This window comes from Vanellus vanellus (genome assembly GCF_965231255.1).
Source record: "Vanellus vanellus genome assembly, chromosome: 1".
Taxonomy (NCBI): domain Eukaryota; kingdom Metazoa; phylum Chordata; class Aves; order Charadriiformes; family Charadriidae; genus Vanellus; species Vanellus vanellus.
Window position 1 is genome coordinate 17139136 of NC_138905.1, and position 20409 is coordinate 17159544.

Below are 20409 nucleotides of genomic sequence, written 5' to 3' on the forward strand. Positions count from 1 at the left end.
CACACAGCTGCTGTACACAGAAGCCACACGTTGACTGCAGAGGTGGCACTTGATACGGCAGTTTTTTAAGCCTCTGCGGTTGCACAGGTTTAAGGACCTCAGGATCCAGAGGGCTGCAGGAAGCCTTTGGAATCCTTCCGCCTCCCTCAATAAGCAGCAGTAGTATTCAGTGCCCAGTGGCACAAAGGCAAGGCAGTTATTTCCATGGGACTTGCAGTCTGTCTGTCTTTCCCACACCTGCAGCAGTGACCTGGTAGGGAAAGGCAGGGATTTCCCTACCCAGCCCAGTCTTCAGCGTTTCATTAGACCATTGATGAATTCTCTCTCATTTCTGCTCCAAGAAGAAATAATTTAGGGATAGCAGAGGGATGTTCATATTCCTATTATGCTTTTGATGAAAAAGAGGATCAGAATTTAGGGCTTTCCCATGCGAAAGATCAGGGGAGGTAAATGCTGGACAGAAAGCAGCCAGCCTGTGGGGCACGGCTGTCCGCCCCAAAAACCGAAGGTGGAAGCCAAGCCTGCCTGTCTGGCAGCTGCTGAAGGTTAACAGGATTTCTCACCTGTTAATTCCTGCCTCTAGAAGGTGATAGAGCTGTTGTGGCAGAGAGGATAATGCTCCTCACAACCTGGGAGCCTCAGACCTGGGTGTCAGATACTGCTGCATCGAAAGGAAGATGAGAGTTTTCTAAAAAGACAAATGTAGATGGCACTCAGCTCCTGTTTTTCTGCGTTTCCCATCCCCTACTTGGAAATCAGCTCTGGCATCTCAGCATGATGGCTTTTTCTGGCGAATCTACAGTTTTATTCTGTAACTTTTCCCAGTATACATAATTATTGCTTGTGCACATCTGCTTGTAAAGTTCTTTATATGAAGAAGCTCAGCCTGCATCAGCAATCACATTTTAAGCTTTCAAGCGCACAACAGTCCACATGAAAAAACATTTAAAACAGAGGTATTAGTCATTTTATGGAAAAGAGCAATTATCGTTCAAGTAGATTTAATCTTTGAATATTGCTGTAATGACTAAAATGACATCAGCTAACTTCAAAATAAGTATGCTGCCTGTGGTACGCCTGCTCTCTTTAAGGATATTTGATAACAGAGTGTTTTCTCAGCGTGGCAGGGAGCTGGTCTCGGGGTCCCCCTGCTCTCAGGAGGCTCTCTCCACACAGGGGAACCACAGGGCTCGACCTGCAGCTGCAAAAAGGAAAAGATTCAGCACCTCACTAAGGTTTTTGTCAGGATGATTCTGCGAATGACTCATTTGTGCCTTTTCTTTTACTGCTGGCATCTTCCCTTTACTCATAACGTCATAACCTGTATTAACGCAAACTACTAATACTACTTATATGTAGTAGTCATACAGTATAGAAATGAAAAGCAATCCAAACATATATAAAATAGTATTTTTGTATTTATATATATTGTACAGGTGCATGCTGATTTCACATATTTGTATCTATATGTATATCTAACCTCTGTGTATAACATCAGAGAGAATAACTATGCTGAGAACGTAGCGTTTTAATATCGATAACAGTTTTAGTCCTTCCCGAAGCTGACGTCCCGTTCAGGTAGCCTGACGTGTTGCTCTCGCGCCTCACCAGCAGGTTCGTTAGCCTGCTATTTAACTTTCCGTGCGTATTTGAAGCAAGTCATGCTTCAGCTGAGCACCAGCAGCTCTGAGCACCGAACGATCCAGACGCACTGCCTCAGCTTGTAAAAGAAACCGGTTGTTCTTGTCTCAGTCGTGAGCAGGGACGGGACGTTGCTCTGCTGTCATCTCAGTCAAAAGAATCATGTGTATTAGCCCCACAATGGGGAAGAAAACGCAACAACAAAAAAAGGATAACTACAGAACATGGCATTGGGGGGGGGGGTTAACGTGGTTCTTTGCTGCTCTGACTGCTTTTTGCCCATGTCCAGCCCTGGGCGGGTGCCTGGGCACAGGTCAGGATGAGCAGTGCGCCGGCGCCATGGCGGTGCAGAAGCGCATCGACTGCCACCCCCAGCCGGGCGCCAGCCAGGAGGTCTGCGAGGCGCGGGGCTGCAGCTGGTGCCCCACCGACGTGCCCAACGCTCCCTGGTGCTTTTTCCCCGAGGACACCCCCTACGGCTACTCCCTGGGTGGGAACACCGAGAAGACAGCCACAGGCTGGAAGTAAGTGTACACAGCTCCTTCGGTGCTGCGGTCCGGCACTGCACAGTGACCACCACTGCTAGCCCTGGGGGCAGCTCAACAGAGACCTTCCCAAGCCGCTTGTGAGCTGAGCACGTGGTAGCGAAGCAGCTACCACATACATAACTTGTCCATTATCCTCCTTGCGGTAGTGAGGAGGATAATGGACATCTTTTCCTGCGTATAAGCCACGCAGAGCTGGGTCCGGTGGTCACACCATGCTGCTGGTGAGGAAACCATGTGCAGGCACGGGGTGGTCCCTCTGTCCCACCCTGGGAGCTGTGTCCCAGGAGACCACGAGGTCTCCTCGCTTCACCAGCACTTTTTTTATCCATTAACGGCAAGGAGAGCCTAAGCTAACCTCAGAGATTCTCTCTTTTGATAAGTCGATGATTTATTGTTGAAGAGCTGAGGTAGAATAGCAGAGTTGCTCCCCTCGGCCGCACCAGGGTGGTCACAGGCAGTGATCGGTTGTGGTGGGCACCAAGGCCTGTTTCTGCCACAGGGTAACACTGAACAAGCGCCAGGCCTTGTCCCTCTTTGGAAATGACATTTCCCCAGTTGTCTTGGAAGTGGAGTTCCAGACGAAGGACAGACTCCGGTTCAGGGTGAGTATTTGTTGGGGGGGCTAAATCATTTAACCAAAGCAACAGACGCTAACGAATGGGCTAACCTGCCGCCTCCTTGCCTTGCTTTAGCTCTACGACCCCAACAGAAAGCGGTTTGAAGTCCCACTCAAGATCGACTCCCCCGGGGTTACCGCTGAGGAGGCCAACTATGACGTTGAGTTTTCAGATGACTCCTCACACTTCAAGATCAAGAGGAAAAGCACTGGCACTGTGCTGTGAGTACCAGATGTCATTTGTGTCGCTTTTCACAGAAATTAAGCGTGATGGGGCGAGCACTGTCTCCTTACACCCTATTGCTTGTGTCTGTGTGACACAGGCTCAAGCATAAACTGGATGTGGCATAAATACAGATTTATGCCTTATCCCTGGAAAACACTCATTATTGATAGGATGCGCCTGTATAACAGACAATTATCTATGTGTGTGTATGAAAGGTTATTCAGCAAGACAAATAACTTCTGAGGCTACGATTTCCTGTCTTGGGACACTAGCAGACTCAACTCTTGAAAGCACTGAACTAAGATTTCTGAAATTTGGAGTGTTTTAGAGAGTTGAGCACCAACTCGCCTGACACTCTCCAAGAGGTAGGCCTGGGAAACTAAAGCTCAAAGCCACAGAGTCCATCAGTCTCTAACTTCCACTGAAATCAGCGGAAGGCATTTGTGGGTCTAGTTCCTCACTGCAAAAATACCAGGTGTATTCTCAATCTGGTATTGTAAGTTTAACTTCAGCAAAAGCTCCCCTCACCAGCAAATGTCATCAGGTGTCATAATTTCCTGTTTTCTTGCCTTCCACCGACACATCTCTAGTGTGTAATGCTACTTAACGAGAGAGTCCCAATCAAGGTGTGCTCCTGCCAGTTGCATTCAGGGATGCTACAGCGTGGCCTTAGCAGCTGTCTCTGGCTGTCTGCAGTGACAAATGACAGTGTTACAGACCGCTCCAGGTTTTCGCTGCTTGACTCAGGCAAGCGAAGCAGATGCACAGAATACAGAAATATGGGTACTGTTCGCATCAGGCTACAGTTGCATCTATATTGGCATTTTAATTCAGATCAACAGAGTGTTTGATGTAAATCTCCTGATTGTACCCACCTCTTGTGCGTTGGCTGACCTTGCAGTGGTCCTGAGGAGCACGGATTAGGTCCCTTCCGCATGACCTTACCGAGAGGTGTGCTTTCACACTCAATGCGATCCGGCTGCTAATGGGCTGCTTCAGAGCAAGCCCCCGACGCGTGTGCGGCCGCTGGGTCCTCAGCACCAGCTCTGCCCGTCTTGCACCCCACCGCTAATGCAAGCACATTCCCAGAAGGTCATTGGGATCCAAGTGGTTCATTGCATGCATTAGAAAATCTACCCCCAAATCAAGAAATTAACAAATTTCCCCTTTCCAAGAAACTCTTTGTTAAACAGACTCAAAATATAAGCATTATCTTGCAAATGGTGTAAGGATGGCTTGGCATGTGTGATGCAAGTAAGACAATACAGCCTCTAGAATGGTTCGAGTCTTCAGAGGGAACCACTGCACTCGGTTTTTAATTAGTTGCCCATCCTTTTAAATTACAATCTTGTGGCATCTCTTTTCGTACACGTCACAGCCAATTCTGTGAAGTTTTCTTTTTGCAGGCTATTGTAAATGAATATATTATGCATTACTCCGATAACAAAAATAATTTAATTCCTCGTTAGACTTAACAGCTTTTTGAAAACAGTGGGCTTACGTTAAAGGCCCAATTTTCTTCTCTTTGTAATAAGAGATTTTTGTAAAGACTCATTAATTGGAACGGTGATGTAAGAGGCGAATGCATAATGAGACCCGGCGAGCGGCTAGCTCATGGCCCGTCCCCATTCAGTCCTTCCCATCTTCACCCAAACCTCGAGGGTTTAGGCTGGGTTAGTCAGGGCATGCTCAAATTTGGGATGTCCCAGGGAAGGGAAGGGGCACGCCGTGAAGCAGAGGCAGGGTTTGATCAGCTGAGCTGCCAAAGGCGACCACAGCGAGAGGCAGAGGAGCACACGTTGGTCCCCGCTGAGCAGGTTTCCAGGAGGGCACATTCACCGGCCTGCCATGGGCTGGAGAAGCCTCCTCCATACCCTCGGCAGCGGAGCACCCCTTGTCCCCCAAAATCTGCGCTCAGCAGTGGTGCAGGCGTGGGGTTGAGCAGCAATGTGCTGCAGAGCCCGGGGAGGTAGAGGGCAGTCGTGGTTAGCGGCATCGGCGCAGCGCTCGGCTGCGATGCTCTACTGTGGAGCATCGTCGCTGGAAAAGAGTACGCTGCCCCCGGGCAGGTAAAGGAGTTCTGAAACCCAACCGACCCCAAAAAGAGGAAACTCTGGGTGAATACAACACACACTTAATGGGGTCTTTATCCTGCAAACAATGGCAGGGCTGCTGCTAAGGGATTCTTATCAGCAGAGACACGGGATTTTGCATGTAGGAAGGGAAATTATATGTTCCCAGGAATTCTAGTTTCATGTGAAATGGCACAGCCGGTACTTATAGACTGAAGGATCACATCCTGGCAGGGAGCTGTTCCTCTCACAGCTGAATCACATTTGGAGTTAAATTCCCCATGTGAGGAGCAAAAATGCTTCCCTTTCCTTTGCTTGCCTGCTTGGCCCGTCCGAGTGAGCGAATGCAGATGCTCAGGGGTACCTCCGCAGCCTGACTTAGAGGGATTTGCAGCCTCCTTAGCCACCAGAGGAGCAGTGCAGATGGAAATGTTCTTTCAAAACAGGAAAGCAGGTTATACATCCTGACCTAAAAGCTATGGGCAGCTGCATTTTCGCGACAGGGGAGGATGAACCCTCAGCAAGCAGCGTTACAGGAGCATCCCCACCAGTGACTGCACTGGCTGGCTGGGTCCGGGGGAGTGCTGGTGGCATCTGGCATGATAAGTAGCTTTTCATGTTAGTTCAACCTGCCCAAAGGCACGTTTGGACCCACGGGAGGTGGGCCTGAGCCTGCTCCACAGCTGCAGCAAGGGCTCAGCAGGAACTGCTGCAGAGCATCTTTGTCATTGCCTTGTCCCCCGTCCCTTTCCCAGGCGCAGTGTACAGAGAAGGTGCTAAACCCCAAATCTTTTCCTTTGGGCTCACTCCAGAGGTGGGAGCTGCTTCTCTCCAGGACACCCAGCGTGCCCATGGCCGGGTGTTGAGCTGCAGAGCTGGCAGCCTCCGCGGCTGTGCCAGGTCAGGGCAGGCTGTGTGGGCAAGTGTCCCTGAGAAACAGGCAAGCACGCAACACCTGGGGGGCCTTTGGTCTCCTATTTTAAGATGTGAACAGCCATGGCCTTGCTGTCTCAATGAACAGCTGAATCAATCATTAATCTTCATGAGCACACAAATATTGCTGAGAACAGTTGATGTGTGCAAATAAGACCTCGACAGGTGCTGCGGTTGCACTCCCCAGGTGTCAGTGGATAATAACTAGTATCTACACCAAACCAGGTCCAGGTGCTCTGCTGGACCTTTCTGATATCCCTGAGGAAGGCTTTCCCATTGTAAAGCAATCCCAGCGGCTCAGAAATCTGTTTTACATGATGCTCCTTATCCTTCACCAGCAGCTTTGCACCCTTGGATCACCCACCCCCCCCAAAAAGCCCCAAATCCCTCACGATGCCCAATGTGCTGTGGCACAGCTGACCCAGTCCACGCGGGGAGGGAGCCGCCTGTCCCGAGCAGAGATACAGTATGGATTTGGGTTGCTCTTTGAAAGTCTACTCTCGTATTTCTCTCCCCTCCTCTCCGTGGTGCAGTCCACCCCGCCGTCGGTGTCTCTGCGCTCTGCGCCGCAGACTTTGCAGTGACGGGGTAGCTGATGGCAGGCTCCTGTCCGCCTGCTTGATATAAAGCCCCGTCCCAGCTCTGCCACTCGTGCGCACAAAGCCTCTTCGTCATGAACCATGATTTAATACCGTCTTGGAAACGTTGCAGGGGAGAGGCAGCGGAGACTTTGAGATGTTCCTGAATGTGCTTTACAGGAGTTTCTCCTGCTCGCTGTGCACAGGGAGCCTTTGCCGTAGCCGAGCTACTAAAGCACCCGCTCAGGGTGGGCAGGACAAACTCAGGGCTCCGTGTAATCACAATAACAGGGGAGAGGAATGAATTATGTGAGGGGAGAGCCATTAACAGCTGATTGCAAACCTCACGCGGAGCCAGGAGCAAGAATAAAAGGCCGAGTCCTGCTACATTTTCAGCTTGCTCCAAGGTAATCAGGAGACAGCCGCTGCTCCGCCTCCATGGGGCGAAAATTAGACAGGGTCATGCAGGGAAATGATCCAGGCGCTGCTGGGGGCTCCGGGACCAGGAGCTCTGGGGCTCCCTCCCTTTCTCCTCCCAGTAATGCCTCTTGGCTTCCTCCCTCTTACCTCGCTCCTCCTCCACTGCTGTCCTTTTCTCTGTCCCGTCCAGTCCTTCCTGCTCCTGCCCCTCTTCTTCACCCTCTCCTGTGCTCCTGCTGTTTCATCGGCGGCTGGGGAAGGTCTTTCACCCATGGGGTAAAGAGATGCCACCTCCATGTATTCACTGGTGAAGTGCCAAGGAGGTCGGATGAGAGCTGGGGTAGGCAGAGCTCCCATACAGATGTCAGGTATTTTCCATTTTGCCAGGGATGTAACCCAAACCTGCAGCTGTTTCAAGGCTCCAAGCCTTAGATCTGAACCACCAGGGACAGGGACTGGGGCCTGGGTCTCCCACCCCAGAGGGGAAGTTCCCAAACTGCCAGCCTCATCGAGGCTGTGGGGAACCTCTCCCTCCTCCTGTGGTGCTGGGAAAATACCTGTTTTGGCAAATCAGCATGATCAGTGGCAAAAGGTTTTGTCAAGAAATTTGTAATTGGCTTTAGTTTAATAAATCCTCGCTTGTGCTATCCCAGCTGATCTTGCAGCTCTACTGGGAAACTGGCCCATCGTTGGCCAGGGACCTACAGAAATAAAAACAGGAGAGAAAATATTGGGCTGTAAAAAGGCAGGCGAGGGAGCAAAACAGAGCCTCTGCATTATTTAGTGGCACACGCTCTCAGGTTGAGTACTGTTCTCCCTTCTGCCACTAACAGCAGCAACCACTGGAGGAGGCAGTATCAAGTGGGAGCATGAAGGCTTCAAGAAAGCGTAGATTTCCTCAAGAACAGAGAATAGAAGGCTGGGAACTGTTTGCTTTAAGGCAGCAATAAATAACAGAGACATCCTCGTTTTGTAGCGTGTGATTGCTCTGTGGGACTCGTTGCCCCAGGGCAGTACTGACATGGGAGGCTTAGCAGGATACACATTCACACATAATAAAAAAATCATCTGTAGGGGGGGAAAAAACCCCAACTATTTTTGTCTCCATGTTTCACAACACAAGCTAATTCTATGAAAACAGCCAGAAACTTCCTCCATAAGCAGATTATTGCAAGACTGGCTCTGAGTGACATCTTATGCCTTCCTCTGCGATATCTGGCCTGGGCCATTGCTGGAGACAGGCTGCAGAGGGATGGACTATTGATTTGATTCTCCACTTTAATATCCGTTCTCCAACTGACTTTTCTTTCATGATGTCATACGAATAATAGAAGGCAGAACGTTTTTCCTGAGACAGATAAGTGCTCCTCTCTCTCTATTAAGAGTTTGGAATACCTCGTTTTCTATCACACTTGGGAAGATAGGGCACAAATAACCGAAATCTAATCAAGATTTTCCCTAATTTCCAAAAAGGCTGCTGCAGAGTTCAGCTGCCTTTTTTATTGATTGTGGTAGTAAGCACAGACGCCACTTACCATGAAGACGTTTTACATAGGCAAGGCTATTAGAGTGATTTATAATGTTATTGTCTTAAACTGCAATTTTGCTGAAAGCAACAGGAACAAATTGTGTGCATCATGGGTAGCTTGGGTTTGCTCCTAGTTTGTAAGAACCATTATTTTAGTCCTCTAATCATTGAGATTTATGTTATGTAGGCGAGAAGTATTGCAGGTATATCACTTATCCAAGTGTTTTTCAGAACAAAAATGAAGCATTATATATCCAGCCACTTGTAGGAGATGCCCTGATACCATGACGATGAATACAGTAGAAGTAGAGCAGAACTGTGTCAATAACTGTAAATATACCCCGCAATTCTTTCTTTTAAAATGTCACTTTTGTGGAAAATCTGTTGGTTGCTGGTGCTGACTTTCTCCTCCTACTTGAGAAATCAACTTAAAAGTAAGATAAGCATATAAAATTCCTTGTTGGTGTGCCTTCTGCAGGCCAGTGGTGCCTGGGCTTGCCCCAAGACTTACAGCTAATAAGGAGTGCGGCTGTTGTGAGACATTGGAAATATTTTTCAGCAATTTGAGAGCAATGAAAAATGATGGAGACCTGGGATCCCGGTGTTCCCCAGCAGCTCAAGTGGAGTGACTTAGAGGCCAAGTATATTTGAGTTTCTTCTGAAAATAGGGCCTACACTCCTCAGTCCCTGAGGAGTGCTTTACTGCTTTACAGGCAGCCTGTGCATCCAGCGATAGCCTGTGCCCTCTGAAAAGCTAGGCCAAAGCTCTGCCACGAGGCTTAGACCCACTTTTCTGATAGGCATGTGAAGTTTCCACCTGAATTTGCACACAGATAATATATACGCTGTGCGCCCTTTCACAAGGCTATGTTCCCAAATGGTCTGGAGGCCAAGAAAAGCAGATGTTAGAGAGGACATTTTCTCCAAGCAACTGAGTGGGACAGGTGTTCACACCTTAAAGTAATGAGCTCATTTCTCTTGGATTCATTGCAACAAGGAGAAAAAAAAAACCCTCTCCCAACCTAAAATGATTTTTGAGTGTCCAGATAATGTATGATGCATATCTTAATGATGTATCATATGTGTCCCAAGTCTCCTCATTCCGGAGTTTTTATAAGATCACCTTTACAAGTGTCACCAGCTGCTTGCTCATGGCAGGCGAGTCAGCGCTCCAAGCTGTTGCACACACTGCGGTTATTGGTCTCCAATAAACTTCAACAGAGCGAAGTCATTTAACCAGGTAAACCATCATGTCCAGTTCGTATTACAAGGGACTGACGACTGCACTTCTGAAAACCATTTTATTTTGCCTTTTAGTCATCCCCCTCGAACATCGTGGCAACATTAGTCATAAACTACACCTTCAACATGAACAAGATGTTTTATCTATCTGCCTACCCACCTTCCTTTAATACCGCTTCCCTGGTCCGCGGCAGTTACGTTTCGTCCTGGTGGCCTGAGGGCTGACCGCTGGATGCGAGACTGGTTCACTTGCTGGCCTGAAATGTTAATTTTCACACAGATTTTTTCAATCCTGAATCATCAGGGTTTTTTATTTCCTGATGTGAGGTTAAAAATTAGAGAGGTTTACTCTTGAGTGTAGTGCGTGGTGTTTGGAAGAAAATACTAGCTTTTATCAAGTCAGACTTTCAGGACAGGCAACTGTTAGCAGGCGATGGGCCAGGCAGACGTGGGGAGCCCAGTTTGTATTTCCACAGGCAGGAGTGTTCCCACCACAGAGGCACTAAAGGGTTAGGACTTTCAGCAGTGAACCTGAGTGCAGCTATTATCTCTCATGCAAAGAAAAGGCTTCTCGTCTTCACTGGCTTTGCCATGTCTAACTGCAGGCAGGGGTTGAATTTTTGACAGTGAAAAACTGCTCAGCTGTATTTTTAGATTTTTTAGTTTTTTAGATCCCTTCTGTTGTCCATCACAGCGCTGTTATGGTTTGTAAGACTGTTGGAGGAGAACATGCAAACTCCTGCACATGTGGTGTCATTTTATGCTCTCTCCTGTTTTGTTCCTTCTATCTGCTTTAAACCAGCAGGAGGGGAGGTGGGAGAAATATAATATTTTCTTTTATTGTCTCGAAGTGTTTAAGAAATGACAGATTTTTTTTTTTTTTTTTCATTTAAATGATTGCTCTTTGCCAACACAACACAAGCAAACACATAAAGTAACACAACAGCTTACCACCGTGTGCTGCAGAGCACAAGGGCAGCCACTTGGGAGAGGAGGTGGAGGGAGGTGCCAGGGGAAAACCCGTCCGTGCTTTCCTTCAGATGGAGAAGACATAATGGTGCCTGGGAAAAAAAGGAGAAAGTCATTACCAGATTTTTTTATGTCATAGTTAATGCTATATTTAGCATGTGGCAGTTCTGGCGAGAGGAGATCTAGCAGAAGCTGAGGCCGCTGGAGCGCGGGGGCTGGCAGCAGGGCACGGGGAGCTGCGCTGTGGGGATTGATGGCCCCGGGAGCCGAGACATGCAGGGGTGCAGAGGTGGGTGGTGTTTGGCGATGCCATGCAGACACTGAGCGTGTGACAGTGGCCTGAGGGAATGCATGAGGCATAAACCCCTTTCTCCGTGACATGTACAGGTTTGTTGGGGCAGGGGGGTTGTTCCTAGGGTTGTGGTTTGCACCATGCCAGTGACCTTCCTGGGCAAGGACAGGACTTGCTGAGCAGAAGGAGAGCTTTTAATGCCATGGTAACACTAATTGCTCTCATGGTGGGAAATGTCAGTGCTGTAATGTGGGTACCATCAACGCACAAAGCCTCACGTCCTCTGGACAGATATCATGAAGTGTGCTCAATGAGTTGGGACAGGTATTTAAGATCTTCCAAAGCATTTCCCCTCTGGCATCCTTTGCTTTTTGCATAACCCCATGGTCTGCTCAGAGCAGTGACCCTGCCTGCCTTGGCACAGAGCAGTGCTACATGACGGCACTCCTTCGGATAGCAATATAGCTCCAGAGCCCATCCCCATTCCTACGCTGCAGCAGCCTCTTGCAGAAAGGCCCCTGTTTGCCAAGGGCTGCATCAGAATCTCAGGGATATTTTGTGTGGATTAACCTTCTTATAAGAAAATAACCTTATTCAGTACTGAATGTAGGTGGAGGAGATGTTGGAAGGGAGGGAGGGTTGCTGCTGGCAAACAACCAAATCAAGACCTAAATACAGTTTCTTACTTTTCCTGCTTGTAAGAAAGGGCAAATAGACTTTTTCAAAAATATATAGACCCTTCAGTACATGTGCTTGACTTAGGACTTGTCTAGGACACTTTAGGGGCAGAGTGTTCCTGCCTTTTGCATGGAGAGGTAGGAGGGTGCCTTGGATCTGCCTCTGGGCATCCCTGTGAATGGTTGCCCTTACTTCCATTGAGCCGGCAACGTGCCCTTGTGGCCAAAAAGGCCACATTAAAATGGGGTGCATTAAATGTGCCAGCAGGTCGAGGGAGGTCATCCTCCCCCTTTACTCTGCCCTGGTGAGGCCACATCTGGAGTACTGTGTCCAGTTCTGGGCTCCCCAGTTCAAGAAAGAGAGGGAACTGCTGGAGAGAGTCCAGCGGAGGGCTACAAAGGTGATCAAGGGACTGGAGCACCTCTCTTATGAGGAAAGGCTGAGAGACCTGGGTCTGTTTAGCCTGGAGAAGAGAAGACAGAGAGGGGATCTCCTCAATGCTTAGCAATATTTAAAGGGTAGATGTCAAAAGGATGGGGCCAGACTTTCTTCAGTGGTGCCCAGTGACAGGACAAGGGGCAACAGACACAAACTGGGACACAGGAAATTCCATCTCAACACAAAGAAAAACTTCTTTACTTTGAGGGTGGCAAAGCACTGGCACAGGCTGCCCAGAGAGGTTGTGGAGTCTCCTTCTCTGGAGATACTTAAAACCTGCCTGGATGCATTCCTGTGCAACCTGCTGTAGCTGAACCTGTTTTGGCAGGAGGGTTGGACTAGATGATCTCTGAAGGTCCCTTCCAATCCCTATCATTCTGTGATTCCTGGTGGGGAGAGCAAAGTTGTCTGATGCCGGCATGGTGGGAGCAGCGGTGTTGTCCCAGCAGCAGGGACTTGTCCCCAAAGAGCAGTGCCAGTGATGTGAGTGGCAGCCAGGTCTCATCAGAGAGTGTTCCCCTCGCAGGCGTAGCGCTGGTCCCCAAACGACACAGCCTGTCTTCCACTTCTCTGATTTACTGGTCAATTTGATCAATCATTTAATTTTGTCAAAATCATTAACAAAAGACCATTAAAAGGAGAGTTATGCCACTTCTACACTCTATGGCTTTGGCTCATTTATTTTAATTAGCTGTAACAAATTCATGGTTAAACAAGGCTCGAGAGGGTGCTTTCTAAATGTGATGCTCATGGCATACACAACACCATTAACAAAACACTTCTCCACAGCTTGACTATGTTCTCCCCCATCTAGCTTGCAGCTCATTATAGCATTAGGGATAGGAAACAGAATGTAACACCTAATTGAAATGTGAGCCCATGTCCACAGATGATTCAATAGGAATAAAGGCATTAAGCTGACGAGAGAAGCAGGAGAGAGTCATCACAATATAAACATCTAATTCAAGCAGAGTCTGGAGGAAGCTATACCTCTGCTTTAGGTGCCTGCATAAAGTCGGGAGTAACAAGAGCATTCAGGTCCTGATCTAGCAAAGCATTAAAGAGTGAAAACTGATAACAACTAAATGTCTGTTGTTTTCATTACAGATTCTGAACCCCACTGCGTAATAACAATTTTTAGCCTGCCCCGTTGGTTGTCATAGAAATAGCACAAGCAACCACTTATTTTGGTAATAGGGTTATAGATAGTGTCTTCTGTTATTTCAGTTGTTCTTTTCAAAATTATACTGGTGCATTTTATTGTATATGTCGATGAGATGACTGCAGCCATTGCAAGATTAATTTAATGTGTTAGGTTAAGCATGTTAGAGGCATGCATAGAATTTAATGTTTTTTTAATATTGTTATTCTCCAAAATACAGAAAAAGTATAAATAGCCAGATGTGAACTTAAAATTATGCATACCAAAGATAACTAAACTAATCATGTCTCCCTCTATTTGTCACAGGTGGGACAGTCCCCTGGTTGATCTGTTTTTCTCCAACCAGTATCTTCAGATCACAACTGCTGTGCCATCCACTTCGGTGTACGGGTTTGGTGAGCAGGAGCACCTGTCCTTCAAACACAACATGGACTTCGTTACCTATGGCATGTTCTCCAGGGATCAGGCACCAACGGTAATTCACTTCATGCAACACTTTGCCCTAACTTGTTGTAAAAGGAGGTGGCAAGGTAGAGCTTTGCTGAGGGAGAACCTCTGCCTATATGGTAACACTGCTAATGTGAATCAATGGCAAACATGGAATGTCACAGGTTTTTCAGGTGTCATAAGTTTTAATTAACTGGCAAAATCATGAGTCATTTTGAGGGGACTTTGGAACCTTTCATCAGAAGCTTTCTCATCGTGCAGTAAGAGTTCAGAAAAAAGTATTTTTTCTGCCAAGATCCTGTTTCAGGAAATCATTTGATTTCATGCTTAGATCAATCTCTGTTCATCCAAACAAGCTGGCCTTCAGCAGGAAACATTAGATGTTTGGCTAAACTGGGGTCAGTGGTTGATGAGTTTATTTTAACTAGCAAAGCAGTTCTTACCCATGCCATTTTGGAGGGTTTGGCAGAATATGGAAGGTTTAACTGAGAGAGACTAAAAAGTTCCATCGTGATGAGACAGAAAAAAAACAATTTTATCAATTTGACTTCACACTAGTTTAGATGAAAAAATCCCCAGCCTTTCAAAACAAGTCTCTAAGTATGAATGAATTTGTTTCCTTGTCATTGCATATGTATCTAGCTGGCAAAAAATATGAAAAGTAGCAAAGTCAAGCCATTCTTAATGTGCTGTTTATGTTTCAGCCATTTGCCAACCTCTATGGAGTTCACCCTTTCTACATGTGTGTAGAAGCTGACTCCAATGCCCACGGTGTTCTCCTTCTGAACTCCAATGCACAAGGTAAAAAGATATATGGATTCCCTATAGGACTGCATATAGAAAGATGGTAAATTAGTAAATACAAAAATCTGTTTTATTTATTGCTTTTTCAATGTGGTACAAATATGAGTGACTGTTCCATAACTGAGGTTCCAGGAATTACTATAAAGTTTTCAAAGGGATTTCATTAGAATGACTGTTTAACAAGGTAAGGTATTTTCAGTGAAAATACACGATTAATTTATTCTTTTTTAAATAGAGGCGCATACAGGAAAAGGAGAAGGTGGAAGAAATTTCCTCTGGGATGGGAATAACTGAATCAAATCAATTTAAGTTAGTCCTATATTCTGTCTGTGAAGCATAGTTTTGTGCGTTGCCATGGTCACCCTACTGTACTAATCCAGTAGTATAATTTCAGAAAAGGGGAATCTTCACTCAGTCTATAAAATCAGTTTCCCCTGGCAGGCAATGACTTCCAATAAGAAGATTAAAATAGCATAGAGGAGCCCTAAACACAAGCTTGTGGTTCCTTTTTATATAAATGAAACTGAGAAAATGGATCTGTGCAATCTACTCTGTGTGGGTTTCTGTGATTTATTGCTGCACAATGCCAATCTGAAAGTGGACATTACAGAAACACTGGGCAACTGCTAGCCTATGTACAGGTCGTGTTTGCTCATCCAGTTGTACCCACAAGGCATCAGGTAGTGACCTGAACATGTTGCCTCAAACTGCCTGACCACTTCAGGGCCGACCAAAAGTTAAAGCCTGTTATTAAGGGCATTGTCCAAATGCCTCTTCAACACTGACAGGTCTGGGGCATCGACCACCTCTCTGGGAAGCCTGTTCCAGTGTTTGACCACCCTCTCAGTAAAGAAATGCTTCCTAATGTCCAGTCTAAACCTCACAGCACAGCTTTGAACCATTCCCATGCATAGTGCAGAGCTGGTTTGTACTGAGAACCTGTTTTTTTCTTTTCAGATGTTTCTCTGAGTCCAAACCCATCCTTAACTTTCCGCACTATTGGAGGGATCCTCGACTTCTACGTCTTCCTTGGACCCACTCCCGAGAACGTAGTTCAGCAATACACAGAGGTTAGTAGAAAGGTCCATATGGCACATGGAGCAGTATCTTACAATGAACAGTATCAAGAGCAGAACGTGTGTCACAGGGATGCAATGATTAGAAAGACATTTGTCCAAGCTTACTCTTCTCTGGGCCGTGATAGCTTTACAGTCTTCACTACATGACTGGAACTGTGTTTTGACACTGTGGATAGAGAAAACGAAGTAGGCAGAGAACAGATGGGAATGTTTGGGAACTTTACGTCCGCTGGACTTTCAGAGATTTTGAATGAACTTCAAAGGCTTCAAGCTTTTATTTGCTGGTGGAATTGTCTGTTGATTTCGGAGCTGTCAGCCTGTTTTTATTAATGAAAACCCATGTAATTGCACTGGAGAGCATAGATGTGGAAAAACCATATTTACTGCTGTCTCACAGAGCATAACTACTTGCTTTCCAATTGCCCGGTGTTTTCCAAAGAACTGAGGGTACACATGCAAATAGCTATTTTGGGAGTGTGCATGCAATTCTTATCCAGTGAGGGCTGCCTGGGAAAAAGTGGCAGGTAACGTATTCTTCCTGGCCACCAAATGCCAAGTGATGTGTTAACCGAGCACTTGCGCAGAAAATTGCCACTTCAGAACCAAGCTCTGTGCATAAAGAAACCAGCGCCAAGCCTAAAGTGTGGAGCAAAGCTGAGATGGGGCATGTCACTGTGAGAAGGGAGACTCGCGCGTGTGGACCCTGAGGATGAAGCTGCAACCGGAGGTGCCGAGCAGCCTGCGGTAGGGCATGCTGGAGCGGGGCAGCCGGAGCTCGCAGTGAGATGTGCATGTGCTCTGCCTTCCCCTCCACCACCCCACCAAGGGGCCTGAGCTCAGATTTTCAGCAAATAGCTTGTTTCCCCTGGCTTTTTAAAGCCTCTGTATCATATGCTTGCCACCTTTTCAGGTGCCTGAAACAGGAACAGAAATATTGTGCTTTGGACTGAGGGAAAAAGAGTATTTAGCCCTGAAGGAAAGTGTTGCTGGGTTCTGTTTTGGTGAGAGAAGGGAGAAGAAGCCTCACTCGTGGTGTCATTTTGGGGAGGCTGGGCTCTGCTAGACCTTCCTTTTCCAAGCAGAGGTTCAGGTGGTGCTTCCCAAAGAGGTAGGAGGCTGCTGGTGCCCCTCAGCATCCCGGAGCAGGAGTGACTGCTCTGTGGCTTAGAGGTTTCCAGCTCCCTCTGCGCATCCTCCCCACCAGCAACCTCTGACCCTGGAGCCACAGACCAACCAGAAAACTGGGTTTTGAACTTACACATTAGCAATCAAACAAACAAACAAAAAAACAACCCAAAGAAAGAAAGAAAAAGTAAAGCGACTCTCCCCCCTAGCCACAGCTGTGATCCCTGCGATGAAAGCATCTATTTCAAGGGAGTCACTGCCTCGGTGCGATGGAGATTAGAGCCATCCCTGTTTCTTTTCAAAAAGTCTTTCATTGGTGTTTGAAGGCAGCGTTTCTGTGGCTCAGCAGGCGGCCAGCAGCTGAAAATAAAATGAGAGAGTTCTCACTCCCCAGCTGATGGGTACTGGCAGCTCACTTTCCACCCCTGCCTCTCTGGAAACGGAGCTGGAGTGAAGAAAACAAGGTAAAGGGGAGAACCGGTGGGCGTCTCCTAACTAGACATGTCACATGCCAGGACAAAAATTCCCCTGTTCTGTATTCTTCGAGCTTGCGCTCGGCTCTCTAGGGAATCTTAAAGAATGCATGGTAGCAATTTCATAGTGAAATAATAACTTCTTCAGTAAACATCCTGAAATTCCCAGATCGCAAATGTTACAATTACTATGTTATTAGTCTCTAGGGTAATGATTTGGCTTTTATGTACAAGATATGTGGGAAGGTGAAGGAGACAGAAAAGACTTTATTTTTCAGTTGTGTTTTCTGTCACACCGAGAGGACTCTCCTGCATGGTCATTGTCATGCCCCAGGGAAGAAGAGAGGGTGGAAAGGACCACTGTGACCTATGTCTGCAAGGCACAGCTCAGCACCATCCCTCATCTCTCTTGGCTGTTTGTGTGGGTCTCCTCTGGGAAGTTGTGTTTTGGGAGCTCCTGGCTGCAGGGAACTCTGGTGGGGCCAGGTTGCCCTGCTGCAACGAGCTCCTTGGGGGAATGGCACCCATCTCCTGCCTGTGCAAGCATCTGCCCAAAATCACTGCATGCAGCTTTCTGCAGGGATCTCCCATGGCATCCTCTCCAGGATGTCCCCCGTGGGGTGGCAGTGAGGCCTGGTGCCAGCTGCTGCGTGCCCGTTGAGAGCAAGGGAGCTGTGTCCAGAGCGAAGTGCTCCACACCTTTCTTGATCATTTTGTGCTGTTGCCTTCAGTGCCACTTCAAGACCTGGGCAACCCCCCCGGGCCCCCGCCGTGCTTGTTTCTGTGAACGATTTAGGAGCTTAGATCTGCTCACTGCTTTTATGCAGCTCCCTCCAAACCAGTGAGTTAGGACAGCTTTGTAACAAAGCTCTTTACTGGGTCTCTGGAGCACATAAGCTTTCCCCGTGCACCTCTCCAGGTTGCTGCCAGCACCCAGGGGTGGCCCATGGGCTCTTGCCCCGAGCCGGTGCTGCGTGGCCAACTGGGGCTGTGCTGGGAGCAGAGGTCCCTGCGTGGTGAACAGGAATGATTGCAGCTGCCCTTCCAGGACCACCAGCCTCTCTGTGCATCCTTGGGGTGAGGACAGGTGTCAGTGAAAGCCGTGGTGGCCCTGGGTACCAGCCCGGCCCAGGCTAATCTGCTTTAAATGGGCTCCAAGGGTGATGCAAGGAGTGGGAAGGGAGAAGAGGGCTGAATGACAGTACCTCTGTCTCCCCTGCTGTGTCCCACATGGAACAGAGGTGGGCGATAGGCCATGTGCTGGGCATCGTGCAGTGGGAAGGAGAATTCTCCATCCTGATTCTTCTGCTCCCTGCTGTCCCTAAACCCAGCTGCGAGGAGCTCTGCTCCTGGCACATCAGAGGTGGTCCTGCCACAGCTATATATACATATTTGACAGCAATCACACTTTTCTCCTACTACAGAAGAAGTCCAGTGTGCAGAACAGTTATATAACACAAATCTCACTTTTTTTTATATGGAAAATGCCTCGGTTTGCAGGAGGATGGGAAAAAGCAGTAATAAGCTAAAGAGCTCAGCCATTGAGCTGAGCTTGGCTGAGGCTCTACAGCCAGACCTAACACCAGACCACCATTGCCAAGTCCACTGGTGGCCTTTCAGGACAGGGTAACAGTGCGCAGCAGTAGGATATGAGCTTCATAACAATACACTCAGGAACGCTGTAGTTCAACAAATGGACATTTAACAGCTGTTGAGTGGAGTGAAGGCTGTGAATTTGTTATTTTATCACAAACTAGCCGATGACAAGCTTTAAGAGAGCATACCATGTCTCCTAATTCTGTTTTGAGAGCAAATTGCTGGTTTACTTCCTCCTTACAGAACCATAGGATAGTTCTGGGTGGAAGGGACCTCAGGAGGTCTCTAGTCCAGCCTCTGATTTGAGAGGTAACATGGGAACCTGCTTGTACCTGCAGTATCACAGATGATTGAGTGAGAGTCTTGTAATTGAATTAATGAGTTCTTCAAGAAAGACTAAGCAGCTGGTAAGTGTTTGTGCAGCAAAGAACAAGGTTTGAAGACCTGGGCATTGGAAGTCCTTACAATTTTTAGACTCCTGAGGTTATGAGAATCTTCTTAATGGTTCAGCAGTTGCAGTACCTTTCTTCTTGCTCTCCTAAAACAAAATTCAGCTTCTGTGCATAGACTTGAGTGAAGGTTACTCCCTACCTGACTAGGTGCCCACAGCACTCACCTGCATGTCTCAGCCACAGGAGATGAGCTGGATACAGATGTCTGGGCCATAGGAGCACCTGTGTAATTTAGCCATTGTGTGATTATCCAAACACCCTGTTTCTGTGTCTAAATGTAGAGCATTACCCCACTTGGATTTTTATAGTTTCCTCCTACAGCTCTTCCTTAAAGAAAGGAAGTCTAAGCAAATATCAAGCTTCAAGAGGCATTTTGCATGGCTAATTAGGGTGCAAGATTAGCAGTCTTTCATGTTGAGCCCCTGTACCTGCATTGCTGGAGATCTCAGCTCCTTTGTAAGCATGGGAAGGAGTATCTCTCTCTACGGCCTCTATGGTGTATAGGGCATAACTCTTCAGCCATCTCTCTCACATGAAAATCTTTGGTTACAGTGCTAATAGAATAGGATCCTGACTTACTATATGGCATTTATAACTTAGTTGATATCCTTGATGCTTATAGTAGTAATGGTATTTGTCCCATAACCCAACACAGGGAAAGTGAATACAGATCACCTGCTCCCTGGGCACAGATTTTAGCTGATAGATATGCGTGTTTTCACTGAACTTTGTTCTTACTGCAAAATGTTTCCAGGGTACCTCCTAGATTCATCGTCCCTCAGGTGCATCTGAAAAAAGTGAAAAAAAATTACATAAAGCCAAGTTATGTAAACCTGGAAAAACTAACAGTGAATTTATTAAACAGCACTAGGAGTTATTTAAGAACCGAGTGCAGGAGGAATTGTGGAACAGAAAATAGGATCTATTTTTTTTTCCGCTTCTGCACTACCCTATCTTCCCCCCTTTTTTTTTTTCTCAGTTTGGGTACCCCATATGTTTGCTGTTTCTGCATTTCTCATGTTTTCCTCCCTCGGTTCCCCTGCCATACCTCATTTACCTTTTCTGATTCGATGGGAGTCAATTCTGCCAA

The 20409-nt window shown here is 47.2% G+C and overlaps 1 protein-coding gene across 1 annotated transcript in view; it reads left to right on the forward strand.

Moving 5' to 3' along the window:
- Nucleotides 1–1980: 1980 nt before the first annotated feature.
- The window catches only part of LOC309684135 (sucrase-isomaltase, intestinal-like), a gene marked incomplete at both ends in the record, with an annotated part of 58600 nt that continues 40171 nt past the window's right edge, over nt 1981–20409 (forward strand). Inside the window, 6 exons of the mRNA XM_082498171.1 lie at nt 1981–2165; nt 2689–2791; nt 2882–3027; nt 13650–13818; nt 14495–14591; nt 15552–15664. Of these exons, the coding sequence (XP_082354297.1) occupies nt 1981–2165; nt 2689–2791; nt 2882–3027; nt 13650–13818; nt 14495–14591; nt 15552–15664 (813 nt within the window). The remainder of the gene's footprint in view (nt 2166–2688; nt 2792–2881; nt 3028–13649; nt 13819–14494; nt 14592–15551; nt 15665–20409) is intronic.